Source organism: Clarias gariepinus, chromosome 26, assembly GCF_024256425.1.
Source record: "Clarias gariepinus isolate MV-2021 ecotype Netherlands chromosome 26, CGAR_prim_01v2, whole genome shotgun sequence".
Taxonomy (NCBI): domain Eukaryota; kingdom Metazoa; phylum Chordata; class Actinopteri; order Siluriformes; family Clariidae; genus Clarias; species Clarias gariepinus.
In genome coordinates this window covers 10,693,833-10,711,130 of record NC_071125.1, presented here as the reverse complement: position 1 = coordinate 10,711,130, position 17,298 = coordinate 10,693,833, and the positions used below count along the sequence as shown (strand labels likewise).

The 17,298-nt window shown below is 36.0% G+C and overlaps 1 protein-coding gene across 2 annotated transcripts in view; it reads right to left on the bottom strand.

Moving 5' to 3' along the window:
• Window positions 1–251: 251 nt before the first annotated feature.
• Window positions 252–17,298, bottom strand: part of bmp6 (bone morphogenetic protein 6) — a 28,580-nt gene continuing 11,533 nt past the window's right edge. Inside the window, exons 2-7 of one of the 2 annotated variants that reach the window (XM_053487704.1) lie at window positions 15,654–15,846; window positions 10,052–10,200; window positions 6,845–7,039; window positions 4,660–4,739; window positions 3,609–3,719; window positions 252–1,449 (exon numbers count right to left, since the gene is read on the bottom strand). In XM_053487704.1, the coding sequence (XP_053343679.1) occupies window positions 1,300–1,449; window positions 3,609–3,719; window positions 4,660–4,739; window positions 6,845–7,039; window positions 10,052–10,200; window positions 15,654–15,846 (878 nt within the window). In that variant the 3' untranslated portion in view covers window positions 252–1,299. The remainder of the gene's footprint in view (window positions 1,450–3,608; window positions 3,720–4,659; window positions 4,740–6,844; window positions 7,040–10,051; window positions 10,201–15,653; window positions 15,847–17,298) is intronic. The other variant, XM_053487705.1, reaches the window with a different exon arrangement.

The window sequence follows — 17,298 nt, the reverse complement described above, 5'->3', positions numbered from 1 at the left end:
CCACATTAAACATTTTTAAATGTTACACTAGGAATTTATTAACCATTGCGGTACAATTTGAAATTGTTGAAAATGTTGAACTATCTCCTTCCTCTAGCAATTCTTGGTAATGGAAAAACGGCAATGTTAAATTTACCATTGGTAAAGATACTCAAGGTGGCACAGTGGAGTAGAGGTAATCTCTGTGAAAAGTATTTCTGTGTCACAGATTTCTCAAATGATTCCTAAATAAATTGTTCATAAATAAATGATTCCTTGTGTCTATTTTTTATTTTGCCAAAGAAATACCACAGACAGATTTAAACTTGTAATGAGAGATCCATTCAGTCTCATGACACCACAAAAACATTTTCCTGAGCAGCAAAATTTTCCTATGGATGGTTACTTGACTGCGAACACACCTTCCTTCAGGCAAATTGCTTTTGTCAAAATATGATACAAATTATATTCATTTATGAAAACATTACTGTTCTATGTAACTTGCCAATAACTGGCCACTGGGAGTCATATATGCTAAAGGTATTTGAATCCTGATAATTGCCACTTTTCAACCATCACCTCCATTCGCATGTAACAGTCGGTTTACAAATTGGTTTTGCAAACAAGTACCATAAACTAATTTTTAAAACCACAATTTGTTTTTACCCTTTTGTGTAGGCCACAAAAGTGTACAGATGGTACTTAAATATACTTGTAAATGTATGTACCTTTACCCCCACCCTATACATTATGGTGAGGTCTCAGTAATTTCTAATAGGTTAAGCCGAACCTCTGGAGGTGTAGACACTTTAAGAGAGACTCAAAATGCCCTTTTATTGATACTCAAAAAACAGTCCAATTAAATTCATCTGGTTTTTTTTTTCTTTTTTTTTTTACAAAACTTATGAAAGAGAAAAATAAAATATCTATATTTTGTGTACTTTCATATGGATGTATTTGATTATTATTAACAATATGAATTTATACAATTTAGGTCAAAGACAGAATAAATATAAAATATATTATATTGAAATGTAGACAGAATTCTCAGTGTCCATACTTAACAGAAGTGGTAGGATTACATGAGAACTGACCATGTCTGAACAGGAAAGAAAAGAGAAAAACAGAACCTTCCTCATACAGCCCTTAATGACCCCACAGACAGTATGCATTGTCCATACATGGTTCGCAAGAGGATACTGTATACACACACATACACACAGCACATTTATTTTAACATTTTTCTTTTATACACATTTGCTTCCACACTATGAGCTGCAGCTGTTGAGCAGGGTCAATCTTGCAGGGTGCATCTGAAAGTCAGTGGCATCCACAAGCACGCACCACCATGTTTTTGTACTTTTTTAGGATGACATTGGAGTTGTCATCAAAATACAGCACTGAGATGGCATGCAGCTTAGTTGGAGCACAGCAAGGCTTCGGGACATTGTCGGGATTCATCAAGTGGACCTGTGAGGAACATATATTAGGGATGGGAATTACCAGTCACCACAAGATATGATATTATCACCTACCTAGGTGTTGATTCAATTAATGTTGCATTTCCGTAAGTATCACGATTTATAAAGCAATCATCTGCCATAATTATTGCTACCACAAGGGAATCGCGACAAAGCAGTGTTTCCATTAGTTTCTGCCTGCGCACAAACACATACACACACATACACAGACTAATGAAAACACTGCTCTGTCGGGAAACTTCTTTAACAAGGAACCTCTCTAATGACACTCGCACACTAACGGAATCACTGCTTTCTGACAAAGACTCTGAATCTTAAATAACACTTCTCTAATAACACTTAATTTTGCTTTACGCACACATACACACGTGGTCACAATGCTATAATAATAAACAGTACACGCGCACCTGTCCACAACCTCAGTCACACTCCCAACTCCACTATGGCAAAGACCAAAGAACTGTCAAAGGACACCAGAAACAAAATTGTAGACCTGCACCAGGCTGGAAAGACTGAATCTGCAATAGGTGCAAGCAGCTTGGTGTCAAGAAATCAACTGTGGGAGCAATTATTGGAAACTGGAAGAAATACAAGACCACTGATCTGGGGCTCCACACAGGATCTCACCCCGTGGGGTCAAAAAGATCACAAGAACTATAAGCAAAAATCCCAGAAACACACAGGGGGACCTAGTGAATGACCTGCAGAGAGCTGGGACCAAAGTAACAAAGGCTACCATCAGTAACACACTGCGCCACCAGGGACTCAAATCCTGCAGTGCCAGACGTGTCCCCCTGCTTAAGCCAGTACGTGTCCAGGCCCATCTGAAGTTTGCTAGAGAGCATTTGGATGACCCAGAAGAGGATTGGGAGAATGTCAACTTTTTGGTAAAAACTCAACTTGTCGTGTTTGGAGAAGAAAGAATGCTGAGTTGCATCCAAAGAACACCAAACCTACTGTGAAGCATGGGGGTGGAAACATCATGCTTTTGGGCTGTTTTTCTGCAAAGGAACTGATCCATGGACTGATCCATGTAATGGAAACAATGTCTGGGGCCATGTACTGTATTGTGAGATTTTGATTCTTCACTTCCTTCCATCAGCAAGGGCATTGAAGATGAACGGGGCTGGGTCTTTTAGCATGACCATGATCCTGGGCAATGAAGGAGTGGCTTCGTAAGAAGCATTTCAAGGTCCTGAAGTGGTATAGCGAGTCTCTAGATCTCAACCCCATAGAAAATCTTCGGAGGGAGTTAAGAGTCCGTGTTGTCCAGCGACAGGCCCAAAACATCACTGCTCTGGAGGAATGGGTCAAAATACCAGCAACAGTGTGTAAAAACCTTGTGAAGACCTCAACAGAAAACATTTGACCTCTGTAATTGCCAACAAAAGGTATATAACAAATTATTGAGATGAAATTTTGTTATTGACCAAATACTTATTTTCCACCATAATTTGCAAATAAATTTTTTTAAATCCTACTATGTGATTTTCTGAGGTTTTTTTATTTTATTTTCGTATTATGTCGCTCATAGTTGAGGTACACCTATAATGAAAATTACAGGCCTTTCTCAGCTTTTTAAAAGGGAGAACTTGCACAATTGGTGGCTAACTAAATACTTTTTTGCCTCACTGTATATATAGAATGTCTAATGCATTCTGGTACCCCACATCCTGTTTGGAGTTCTTTTACACAAGGACCACTAACTACTTTGAGGACAGGCCCATATGGTCTGCTTTTTCTCAGTTATATAATGATAAATGAGGACAGTTCCTCTCAGTAACTATGAAGACTGGACTGCATTGGTAGAACTAGATTTTCACAGTGCACAGTTATGGAAGGGATTTATTTATGTTTGCCATACAGTATCTGTATAAATCAATTGAGTATGGGCTTCTTTTTAAATTCTGGTTTCTTCCAAGGTTTTTTCTCATGTCATCACAGGGAGTCTTTCCTTTTCACAATTGTTTTTAGCTTGCTCATCAGGTAGTGAATTGCCTTTATATATATATATATATATATATATATATATATATATATATATATATATATATATATTTTTTTTTTTTTTCTCAATTTTTATCCCCGTATAGCTGCTCAGCAACAATGGTGCTAAACAAATAAAATTAAACTGAATTTATGCCTCACCAAAGTCTGTACGATAGCGTGATTGGTAGCGTTCATGTGAGCATTTAATGGAAATGAACATTCTCCATCACAGTAATTAGCTGCATATCCCTCAGGTGCAATAATCCAATCCTGGCAAAGACAAAGTAAAATTAGTCATTAGAATAGTTTTTGATTTTCATATTCTAAATATGACATAAAAGACATCATCCTATGTTTGGCATTGTTATGTCCAGTGATGAGTGTATTTATGGTTGCAGGGGTCCTGGAGCCTACCCCAAAAGATTTAAGGACACAAGGTGGGGTACACCCTGTACATGGTGCCACACATATATCCACACTATCCAGGGTTTATTCTCACTTTTATTAAATTGTCTTGAATTGACACTGGATCCACCTCAACCCTAACCAGGAATTAGAGTTACTGAAACTGTTACTGATAAATAAGTCACTAGGGATGTGCAGGCTAAATAAACGTGGACATTCATGCAGTGAAACCTAATAAACCAAAAAAGTAATTATGACAGTGCTAACCACTAATCCACTGTCGTGGTTACATTACATTAGAGGTATGCAGTGACTTCCAGAGCATAACAATGGCTATGGCCTTTAACTAAAATATCTTATAACAGATTTTATATTATTTAAAATAACATTGTCCATAAAGCATGTTCTAATTACAGTACCCTTAGCAAATATTATTAGTTGACATAGAAGTTATTGATAAGTGCAACATACCACTCATATGGACATTAATTGTCATGATGAAAGAAAAGGACGGTTCAGAACAAAGACAGACCATGAATGAAACTATTAATAACAAGCTTCACAGAGGCAGCTTGTCCAGGTGCATAAGAGCTTTTTGTAGTACAGGTGCAAGATAATAAACACAGAGACAGTGTGTGCATCTTTCAGACCTTACCAGATGCCTCTCCTTTTTTTTCCAATCTTCAAATCTTCTGTTTGAGACCTGTGTCTACCCTAACCTCAGATTCCTGTTCTTGTATGTGCTAAGCCCATCGAACTGAAGGTTCAATGTTTTATGTGTTCTGAGATGTGTCTTTGTTCTCACCTGCCAGCCCAAGTCTTTGAAGCTAACATATAGTTCATGTTTTCTGCAGGCTGTCTTCTGATCACTGCTATTATAATCTGCTGGAGAAAAGAGAGTGTGGACATTATGACATTGACAGTTAAATAGTTCTAATCTCAATATTCAATTTCCAGATGGACGTCTATTAAATAACCATCACCTAGGAACTATGTATATAGTATCATGTTTTACATTTATGTTAACATATGTATTTTAGTTGGGTAATATTTTAAATCAAGGCTGTGAAAAACTCAAAGGAGATCAAGTGCCATTAAAATAAAATTTAAGAACATATGATGTTTATTTATGTACTTGCTCTAAGCGGACCACTTTGGCCATTTCCAAGGTCAGAAAGTGTAGGGAAAAAGAGAAAAAACTGAAGCAGTACATGGATACATACTCGGCCACCATCTCCACACATAAACAACAGCCTTATGAATGACTTTGCTGTGTGATTGACAACTTATACAGACTGCACCTCAGACTCTGTTTGCTCAAGTAAATATACTCTCTTAAAATGGACTTGAACAACCTCTGTGACCCTGTGGAGCAACTGCAGCATTTGTTCAAGTACAGTATTCTCCACTAAGAGGAGTAATTTTCATCTATGCATATAAAAAAATAATTTCTGCCAAAAAATATATAAAAGTTGTAAAATATGTCATTCAATATGACATTAATTTTTCATACTAACTTGCAAATGTAAATCAAATGTTTGTCCATTGCTCACTGTCCAAATTAGACTGGGGATGTGGGAGCTGGGGGAGGGTCTAGGTCTCTCCAGCTAGACATACTTATTTTTACCAGCACTGAATATTTAATATCTGGGTTTTTTTCCAGGTACCAAAGGATGATACTGTAGAACTTAGACAGGGATTTAAAATCCCAGCAGATCAATTATGAATATCGATACCAATTATAGCATCCCTAGCCAATCATCAGCACCTGTGAGCTCATGCACCCACTGTTTTAAATAACAGCAATCAGTGTTGTTCACTGCATCAGTCCAATTGTAAGGTCACAGAAATGCAGATGAATAACTGCAACTAAGGATGTCAATGTATATACTGAGTATTGGAAATACATGCAAAGGGCTTACACACAACACTTCATCGACTGTTTTGGACCAATCCCCTCCCCCCTCCCCCCGTTACTTATCGTTATTGGTTGATCGAATTACCCCAATAAATATTGCTTTATTAAAGTGTAAATAAACAATATTTTTTAAAAATATATATCTTTGTGTATTTTAAGCTATTTTAAGTACACTGTGCTATACTGTAGCTACATAAAATTTAACACAAATCATAAAATACAATAAAATTATCTAAAAGGAATCTAGGATTTAAATTTATTTTTGTTTTTCAGTAAAGCATTTTTAAGATAATATATTATATTATATTGCTACACAAATTTATTTGAATCATAATGAATGCTGAATGTGGTTATAGGCTCAATACAGCTAAAGATTCCAAATGAAACTAAACAGCTCCTTCAAGCCTGGAACACACACAAAAAACCTCTGATGTAAATGGAAACAGTGAACAAGAAAAGCCAACCAACTGCAACCAGTTTCGTTATTACTATGCCTGTTACTGGCCTGTTATTGAGACAAAATATTTTAAGGAATCCAAAACTACATTATTATAATGTCCAATTTATAGCCTGGTACCTCCTTTATTATGTAAGACACTTGTCCAACAAACAAACAGAAAATGCTAAGGAAATAGCAGAAATCATAAAGGAGAATTAATAAGTCTAAACACGAATAAAACAGGTGTGCCACTTCGCTCACAGCTACAGATTAAAAATCTTCCTGTGATTAGGACAAAAGTAATTTTAGACATGTCAACACATGGACTTAGAAACAATAGTACTTTTGTCAAATAATGATGGTTGTTTTCTTTTAATATATAAAAATCTGTCAAACTTATCACATACACTTTATTTCTATAAAGGTCAAAAAGTTTATTTGATTTTCTTCTTCTTCTTCTTCTTATTATTATTATTTTGCACTGATCTGTCTTTTGCACATTTTGACAGAACTGACCCAAATTGCTTTTTTGCTTATTAAAAAAAACACTGTCCTGTAGACTCAAACTGCTCATTCACATGTGAGAATATCATTCACTTAAAAAGGTATTCTGATGAGTTTCAGGGGACCAACCTGTGTATCCTGGGTTTTTTTGTGACTCCTGGGAAAAAGTGGAACGATTGCGGCTCTGCTGTCTGGGTTTTCCTATAGAGCGGGTTGTGCGGATGTGGAGCTCTTTTACCTTGAAGAAGGCCACCATGAATGGTTGCTTCTCCAGAGGCCCATCCTGACTGACAAGCCCTGCCTCACTAGGGTTAATGTTCACTCCTGTAAGAAGAGATATTTCATATTTGTCATAATAAATATGCTATATCATGCATTAAAAACATACATTTGTAACCTAAAATGGTATTAATTTTTAGTGCAAAGGTAAATGTTTAGTACAAACGATACCACTATTCAGCTAATAAATTGGTGCATCACTATTTGACACCATACAGTGTTAGATTAGCAACAGAGCAACATGGCCAGTATAAACAACAAGTCCCTTGGTGACAATGCTATTTGTTTGGATTTACAGGTTTTACAGGATTTACAACAGACTTATTACAATAATTTATGATCAATCTAATGATAAAAGGAATATGTAATCTGTTAGATAGAAAAAACATTATGTAGTTTACCTAAAATCTTTATTTTTACATCAAAATGTGAAAAATGAAACATGGTAAGTTTCTCCAGACTTTCCAAACATGCATATTAGGCTAACTTTCATTCCTAAGTTGCCCCACAGTGAATGTATTGTATGTGTGTGCTTGTGTGTGCCCTGTGATAGCACCCTGTCCAGGGTGTACCGCGCCTCATGTCTTCCAAGATAGGCTCTAGGTTTCCCATGACAAGGATAAAGCTGTATAGTCAAATATTTAAACCACTACATTAAATAAATGAGTGTGGTTAATTATCATAGTATAAATGTGATCTAATTACATTCTAAGTATTTGGGAGAGCATTTCTGGTTAAGCAAATACATGACTAGTATTGTAATAAATCCGGTTGGTTATGTGGCATCATTAGTAATCCTGTATTTAGGGTTGCGGTGGGGCTGGAGCCTATCCCAGGAGACTTGAGGCCCTGAATAGGGTGCCGATCCATCGCAGGGAACAAACACATACTCATTCTCTGGACAATTTGGGAATGTCAAATATGCATGTCTTTGCACTGTGGGAGGAAACCGGAATACACAGAGGAAACCCACCAATACAGGGAGAACATGCAAACTCCATGCACACAGAGGTGGGAATCGAACCTGGCCAGTCAAGTAGACAGTGCTAACCACTACACCACCATGCTGCTGCTATGATAGGTTTAAAAGAAAAATAAAATGAATCTCCTCTCAGTCCGCCATAGACTGGTAAATGACACATGAGATATAGTCTGAGAGGTTAAGCATATACAGTGGGTATAGAAAAGAATCACCCCCACCCACTTAAATTAATCACATTTTGTTGCTTTGGACCCAGAAACAAAAACAGACACAGTTTTTGTTTTATCCAGCTGTTTTTACTCAGTGAACCTTTTAACATCCAAGCAAAAGATTTAACACCAAAATGTCATGTCAAACATAAAAAACGGATTTGGATAAGGATCACAACCTTCTAAAAAAGCTAATTACCTTCTTAATGGCACACAAAGATTTGCAAATCCAGACTTTACAATATTTCCCAACTCTTCTTTGCAGAACTGCTTAAGTTGAGTTAAAATTGATGGTGACCGTTTGTGGACTGCAGTCTTCCCACAGTGAGTGAGATAAGTCTTTCCACAGTGAGTAAGATAAGTCTTTCCACAGGTTTTCAATGGGGTTTAAGTCTGGGCTTTGACTAGGCAATGCAAGGACACTCACCTTTTTCTCCTTTAACCACTGTGTGGGCAGTTTTGCTGTGTGCCTTTCGGTCATTGTAATGTTGGAAGCTAAACCTTCTTCCCATTGACAACTTTCTGGCAGAGGTCAGCAGATTTTCCTCAAGCATTTGACAGTATTTTGCCCCATCCATTTTCCTTCTGTCCTTACAAGTGCTCTAGTCCTTGCTGCAGAGAAACACCCCATAACAGGATATTACCACCTCTATGCTAAAATGTTGGAATGGTGTTATTTAAATGGTGAGCTGTATTAGATTTCTGCCAGACATATCGTTTGGTGTCGTAGCCAAATCATTAAATTTCAGTATCATCTGACCACCTGGGTTTTTGTAAAGCTGACTGCATGTTGCCTTTCTTGAGGAGTGGCTTTTTTCTTGTAACACTGCCATACAAGCCACATTTGGAGAGAATTGTTTATATTGCATACAATGACCAGTCTTTGTCATAAATTCCTGCAAAAGCATCCGAGTTGCTATAGGCCTCTTGGTAGCCTCTCTGATCAGTTTCCTCCTGGCTTTTTTATCCAGTTTGGAGCTATGTCCTGATCCAGGATCTGTGTTTCACAACTTTTCAATAATATACTTCACTGTGCTTTTAGGCAATGGTGAAGCATTTGTAATCCTTTTGTATTCATCCCCTAACTTGTGCATGTGCACAACTTTATCACAGAGATTTGTTTACAGTACTTTGCCACCCATGGTTATTTATTTGCTTTAGTTGCACTACCAGGGACTGAAATGCTCCAGCTTTTAATGTTAAGCTAATCTAAATGACCACAGCTGACCAGAGTTGAAAGTCAAATGTCTTTGTGTGAGACTGAGAAAACAATCTTAATTTGATTAAGTTTACAAGTCATTTTAGGGAAGTGATGATCCTTTTTCAAATGAATAATTCTGTTTTTTTTTTTTGTTTTTTTTTTATTTCAAATGTTTCTGACATTTTGGTGTTGTATCTTTCACTTGTATATTAAACGTTGCACTGAGTATATATAGCTGGATAAAACAGTTTAAAAGATGTATGATTTACATTCATATTTAGATTTAACATTTATATTTATTAACAATTATTCTTAATTAACATTTTAATTATTATAATATAATACTATAATTGTTATAATTAACAAACAGTAAGACCTAATAGACAGGATAAACCCAATAAACAAATGCTGTAAAATTCGCCCATAACTACTCTATATGGAAAAACCTGAGTTATGTACATGAGAACAAATTCTATTTAAACGTCTATTAAAGCCATCTTCTTTCTGAAAAAAATAAAATAAAAATCCAATCCAAATTCATATGAGGAAAAAATGTTTATATGAAATATTTATTTATAATGTAACATATAACCTTTTTTTCCAAGGCTTCTATTATCACATGATGCTGTTTCTAGGTAAGATGCTTTAGAGTTATCATATCTTACCATCATTGGTGTCCACACTTATTTGCAGGCCCAAATTATGATGTTGATTCATTACCCAGAAGTTGCTGGTTGCTGTGATGTCAAACTCCAGCCAACCTTCATCCACTGCCCACAGCTGACGGGATTCCAACAGAAAAAGATCTGCATGTCTACATAGGAAACAAGTTTATAGGCACAAACTGTCAGTTAAGAAAAAATAATTTATATTTGCCAAAAGTATTTACTCGTCTGCCTTTACATGCATATGAATTAGGATTTAATATGATGTTGCCCATCCTTTGCGGCTATAACAGCTTCAAGCTTCAACTCTTCTGCGAAGGCTTTTCACAAGGTTTAGGAGTGTGTTCAAGCACATTTGTGAGGTCAGACCATAATGTTGGATGAGAAGGCCTGGCTTTCAGTCTCTGCTCTAATTCATCCCAAAGGTGTTCTATCAGGTTGCGGTCAGGACTCTGTTCAGGCCAGTCAAGTTCTTCCACACCAAACTCGCTCATCCATGTCTTTATGCACTGGTGCGCAGTCATATTGGAACAGGAAGGGTTTTTTTATTTTTGGAAAATATGATTGATCATTCAGGATTTTTTAAAACTCAAGGATGGCAGTGAGGTGAAGCCAGTTATTATCACATAATTATTTGAGCACTAAACTAAAATCAGTAAAATGGCCCTAATCTACCTTTAAAGGCTTGTCCTGATTATACAAACAAGCTGACAGACACAGAATTAAACTGCTATTAAGTATAAGTTTCCACACCTGTGACTTATCTGTGTATTATTTTTGTCTGTGTATAAATAGGAACTTTTTTTTTATTCTCTTCTTGGGAATTTTTCAGATTTTCTCCCTAATTTAGTCGTGTTCAATTCCCACTTGTCATTGGGGCACTCCTCATCAAGGCTACTACTACCAGTCAAGGAGCACTGATGACTATCATATGTAATAATTATATAATTGAAAATTTTGTGGGATTTTGCAAAACACTATAAATCAACTTGCTTGGGGCAATGATCTTTGTGGTGGCAATCTACCCCGAGGCAGGAATGGAACCTGCAACCTGGAGGTGAAAGGTGACAGTCCTAACCATTAAGCCATTGTGTTTGTGTTTTTATAGTGTGGTAAGGTTAAAATTTTGTGGCAGCAAAGTAAAAAAAAAAAAAAGTTTTGTTTGCAAACAAAATCTTTTTTTATTACGTACAAAGATCTCTGTTAACTCCGTGTTAGTAAATAATCTCATTCAGGTACTTGTTGCAACCTTAATTTGTTTAAGATATTTGGTTGCCAATAAAAGGGACAAGGTCAAAAAAAATCTTGAAAATGCAGCAATAATAATAAAAATAAATAAATAAATACTGTTTTCCAATAGACAATAGATTTTCCCTTCTAAGCAACAGGCATGGAAATTGATGCTAATGTTGACTCAAGAATAAATGCTAATTGTGGAATGTAACCATATGGTTAAGGTCAAGAGGTCAAGGACAAACTTTGTCATGTAAATAAAGTAAGAGAACACTGAAATTTATTGGTATTCCTTTGAAATTATTAACAGGGTTGTGTTGTTTAAAGTGACACAAACATCAGGACCAAAAAAGATAAAATATAAGAAAAAAAAAATAGGACCTACTTTTATTCCATGTTCTTAGCAAACGGCCTGAAGATATTTTCTCATTGTCATGTGACTCACTGTTTTTGTTTTTTGCCAGGCTAAATAACAGTAAATTCAGTAACAGACAATTTCAATGTGCAAGTACTTTTATTTAAAATATGTTGATAAACTAAAAAAAATATGTTCTAACAATTACAAGTAACATATATCAACAAAATCATACCAAAATTTGGATGTAAGACACATTTTAACTCTCACTCACTCAATCATCTTCCATGCCGCTTTATCTTGTATTCAGGGTCGCGGGGACCTGGAGCCTATCCCAGGAGGCTTAGGGCACTACGGGCAATATGGGAAAGCCAATTAGCTTAATCTACCTGTCTTTGGACTGTTGGAGGAAACCAGAGAACCCGGAGGAAAGCCACCAAACGTGCACCACCTTACATTTAAACTGTTTAAATGGAATTTTCAAATGTCCCATGTAGTCTTGTGCAATGTGATGTTTTGCATCATAGTGGTGAAAAAAACAAAATTTTCTTTTAATGTATTCAAGCCAAAAAATTTATAAATGAGGCCCATTGTCAATATTTTGTATGGAACCATGAAACAAATGTGAAGGAAATATTAGTTTGGAATAAATGGAGAACTAATATTGCAATCAGTGGAACAGTGCAAACAAGTAGCCATTTTTATCCTGATCATTGCCATGAATGACCTTGTGACTGAAAATATTAGGAGGCTTTAACCCAACTGAAAATCTATGAGACGTTTTGAAATGAAGTACTGTAGCACAATGCTCCTTGCCACCATAGTCAAAGCATTAATTTAGGGAATATCTTTTGCAAGTAGACTTAGCAGTCAGGGATTTATAGAATACATGGCAGATAATATGTTTATGTGGTACTTTACTAAGGAACATATTGTTGTTTCTTCTTAGGATTTTGTAATTACTCAGATGCAAAACTGGCAAACATTAAATACTGAAAACTTAGGCTGACCAAGATTTCCACTGAAAACCTGGAGACAAAGAACAGAGAAGACCATGTTTAGAACTAGTCTCTTTTTTAAATAAATCTGCTGCCTGTTTTTTGTAAAATGCGGTCTGGTCTGGTAATTAACCATACATAGTCATTTAACTGGTTGCTTTTTTTGACAGGTGACACAACATCCAATCATGCTGTTGTTGTAATTCATTGAAATCATCCCCCCTTTCTCCCGCACTGTCAATGGTGGAAATGTTTAGCTTGGTTCTTTTTTAGGCATCAACCTATTTTCAGTCAGGCACTGTGGTCATGGTTTAGACTAAACAAACTACATGGTGGAAAACTGAAACTGGTGCCTCTTGTATGTGTCTCTATTCTGTGCTAAATTCCAAGTGCATTTGATCACAAACAAATGCAGTCTGAGAAATTATTAAAATACCATACTCATAACTTAGGCATAATACATTCACAATGCTGCAAGACCTGTTTTGTATTGAGCAGACACAGAACGCATCTTGTTCCATATATTGTAGAATTAATTATCTGAAATCTACACGTAAAAATATTTAAGCAATATTACAAGAGGGAGAGAGTGCTGTTGATGAATATCAGCATAGCTGTGATGCATTTATAGGCACGAGGGTGAATATGATATTGCTTTTATACAACACTTTCACTTAAACAATTTATTATTGACAGATTATGATTTGCGTGTTAATTAAACCAGTTACTTTGTTTCACCAATACATATCCTATCGCGGCTGGTGGAACTATCTAACCGCACATAGCAGAGCTGATGATCGACTTCCAGGGTCCAGGGTTAAATCCCAAATAGCATTAAATGGAAAGCTAGTGCTGGAAGGTGAGTTGGATTCACCTTTATGTTAAAAGCTAGCTTTTTAGCTGTAAAGAAAAGAACACAGACTCAAAACATCAGTTGCTCTTCCCTCAGTACTTTTACTCATACTGCGATCGACAATTAGTTTCATAAATGGTTATTAGGCTGCCTGTGAGGCAGATGTAGTTAACCCATCTATTCTTACCATGCCGCTCATCCAATCAGATTTTTCTCAAATCTCAAAACAGATAAAGAGAATATGCTTTTAACTAGCCGTGACACTTAACCTAGGGTGGAATCTTGCCGGTGGTGGTATAGAGCATGCAAAAAAAATTAAAAAAAAGTTCAGATGGATGATAAAATTGCCGAGATCATTTTTCTATTATTCATTTTTAGCTTGCATTTTTTCTGCAACTATGTGGGTCAGTTAATCTTGTTGGCACCATGATTCTAGTTTGTTAGTGAGCTTAACTTTAACTTGTACTTGAGGAAGAGACCTTCTCACTCAGTACCCACTCACAAACAAGAAAGAAGTGATTTGGAATAATAATTAATGGTGTTTGTGGTGTCTCCGGGGACGTGGGTGGAGGTGGCCATAAGGAGATCAGGCCAGGTCTCCCCACATAAAGCCTGACTGCAGGGAAGAGCAGAGAAAAAGTACAGGTCTAACTTTGTACAGTAATGTAATTAGTAAAATCATTCACACTTTGAATGCTATCATTCAACCACAGTTTACTCTGAATACTCACTAGTGATGGAAAGTTTGGATCATTTTAGTGACTCAGTTCTTTAAATTTCGCCCATCAAAATTAACTAGTTTTTTTGAGTCATTTAGTTCATTTCGCTCTTTTGATAAAAAAATAAAATACTATGTTAAATTTTCAATAAACAGACCCCCCCACATACAAAAAAATTGCCTATAGTTCCAGTAATGAAAATATTACAATGCAGCTAAGAACAGATTATAAACGGAGTAAGCAGCTCACATCTCATATCTTCTGGTCCGATTCATTGCACTGCATAGTGTCTAAGAGGGTTACGTGACAAAAGAACAAACGACTCGGTTTAGAAGACACATGAGATGAACTGCTCATTTTTGTTTCCTGTTTCCTACGGAGGTCTTGCGATGCTTTGCGCATGCGCGCCCAGTAGAAAATGAATGAATCACTCTCTGAGACTACTTATTCTTTATGTTAAAAACTCATTCAGAATAAATGAATCATTCATAAACGACCCATCACTAATACAGTATACCCTGCCCAGCCCAAAAATATGTTGCACAGGTCAAGATTTCATTGACCACTTTTAGATTTGATGACGGTGCACAGTGTGGTGGCAAATTCATATATGAAAATGATTCCTCGTGCTCCCAGAACCAAACTTTTAAAAATGTTATCCTGGAAAATGCCTGTTCCATCAGGGAGTACAGGTAGTCAGCTGACTTCATTTTATTTCCTACATAATGTTGCTGAATCTAGACAACCAAATGAAGCAAACCCAATTCATACCACTCTCTGAAAGCAGTACATTTTGTACAGTGTCCACTAGGCATGATGGAGCATTGTTTCATTGTAACACAATCTTCACAGGTTTTAATAATGTGTTGGACAATTCTTAACCTAATTTCAGTAATTTAAAATCTTTTAAGTTAATTTGATACTTGATGCAGGCCAAAAAATTTGATGTTGTGCTTTTTTTTTTGTCTGGCAGTGTATATACTGTACTTTATATTTTTACAGGCCTAATATCTTCTTTTTTGTGTGAAATCATTAAGAATAACATTTACTTAGCCTACAAATCCTGAGGGGGAAATTCTGGTATCAGAGCACCAGAGCCAAAATTACAACAAAATTCAAAACAAAGAAAAGAACTTTAGGCTTTGCAATCAAGCTAATCAAATTGCAATAATTTGTAGATACACTATTTATTTCTCCTATAAAATTTGTTGTAAACCAACTGAGTGGCAAATTATATTTAATGTTACTATTCTATTTATAATAATGCACACATGCTACAGTGTACAGTGCAACAACTTTTGCAAATATCTTACAAGCCCAGCTCATATACTTATACTCGACAATGAGAAAATAACAAGCACAAGCGCAAATACTGGTTTTGACTGTGTATGAAATGCTATTTGCTGTATTTTAAAGTGTATAACCAATTAACCAGATTCCTTACTTGTCTAGATGTTCTCCCACCACTTCAAAAACACTCAGTCGGATGGTTTCATTGTGGAAGGCAGTGCCCACACATTCCTTGTAGATCCTGAACTCTGCTGCTGCAACTGTTTCTCCCTCTGGGATCTGGGACAGATTGAAATTAAACTTCATATGGTGTCTTCTGTCAGAAGACAGCTCCTGGTCATATGCCACTGCCAAAGAAACACATGGGAACTCAAATGTTTAAATAAAAAAACATGGTATACACTTTGCATACAACATTTGTACATTCAGTATGAATGTGGATAATATGTTAGACTTTTAAATGGAATTCGTAGTGTTTTTTATGTAACAGCAGACCCTGTTACTAACATCCTTGTAAAATTAATTCTAGTGGTGAATGCATTGTATAACCATGTTAGAAATAACTCACATAATGAGAGTTTCCCCTTAAATAATGAACCGCTATTTCTGGTGAGACAATTTAAGACAAGCTGTTACCACAGACCAAAGATCATCATGACAGACAGACCAAAAAAAAAAAGAAAAACCCAGAGAGAAAGACAGACCAACCCAAACGTAAAACTGTCAACACAGTTAAAGAGGAAAATGTGATGAATGGCAACCTTAGTATGACTTATATAAAGTATCTTCTATATAAGATATCTCTGTCTTCTCCTGTTAACCCTGAGACACACACACACACACACACACATATACACACACACAAAACCACATCACCACCAAACAAATCCTTGCTCTGCTTTCAAAACTTGGCACTTGTCCTGTCATTTTTGCAACATAAGTACATGTCAAACCGGATACCACTGTTCCAGTATGAAGTGTTCTGTACTGATTGGATTTCCATGTCTCCTGACCACATGGAACTAAAAAGCCCACACTCCCACACCCCATCCTTATACAGGCAAAGGAGGAGTGAGAACAGAGACAAGTAGTAAATGTCTGAAGAGTTAAACTGATGAAAAGATTTCTCATTGGAGCATACTGACTTATCAACTGTTCAATCATCAGATTCTCCATTTCATATTTGCATTACAAAAGAATGTGTCATCAACCACAATGAAATAAAAAAATTTATAAATATAGAAGAGGCAATAGGGAATATACTAGGCTTGGATATTAATTGAAATCATATGCTCAATTTGGTTTCCTTACTGTATATATATATTTTTTTAATTGTCTTTTGGTTTTGGATCACATTGTATTACACTTGACAGCAAGGAGAAAAAAAAACACCATCTGCTTTTGCAGTTCACATTTTATATTCCTGATTTTTTTCAGACTTAAAGGCTAGTGTTGTGTTAAAGCACTAGGAGTTACTGAAAAACACTGTCTCCGACACTGTTACTCTAATCAAAATCTGGCAAGGTCAGAGGAGATCTGCAAGTGATTTGTATAATATGAATATGGACACCAAAAAAATAAAAAATACTTAAGCACATGCATAACCTCTCTTTCTCTAAAAGAACAACATTCTCTATGCAAATATTAAAGTAACTCTTGAGAATTTTAGTACCAGCACTTGTGGCTGTACAGATTGTCACTAAATTATTGGAACATGTATTGAAAGAAAAATTAGAATATCATGAAAAAAAGTACATTTTCTTTTGTAATTGAATTTAAAAAGTGAAACTGTCATAAAT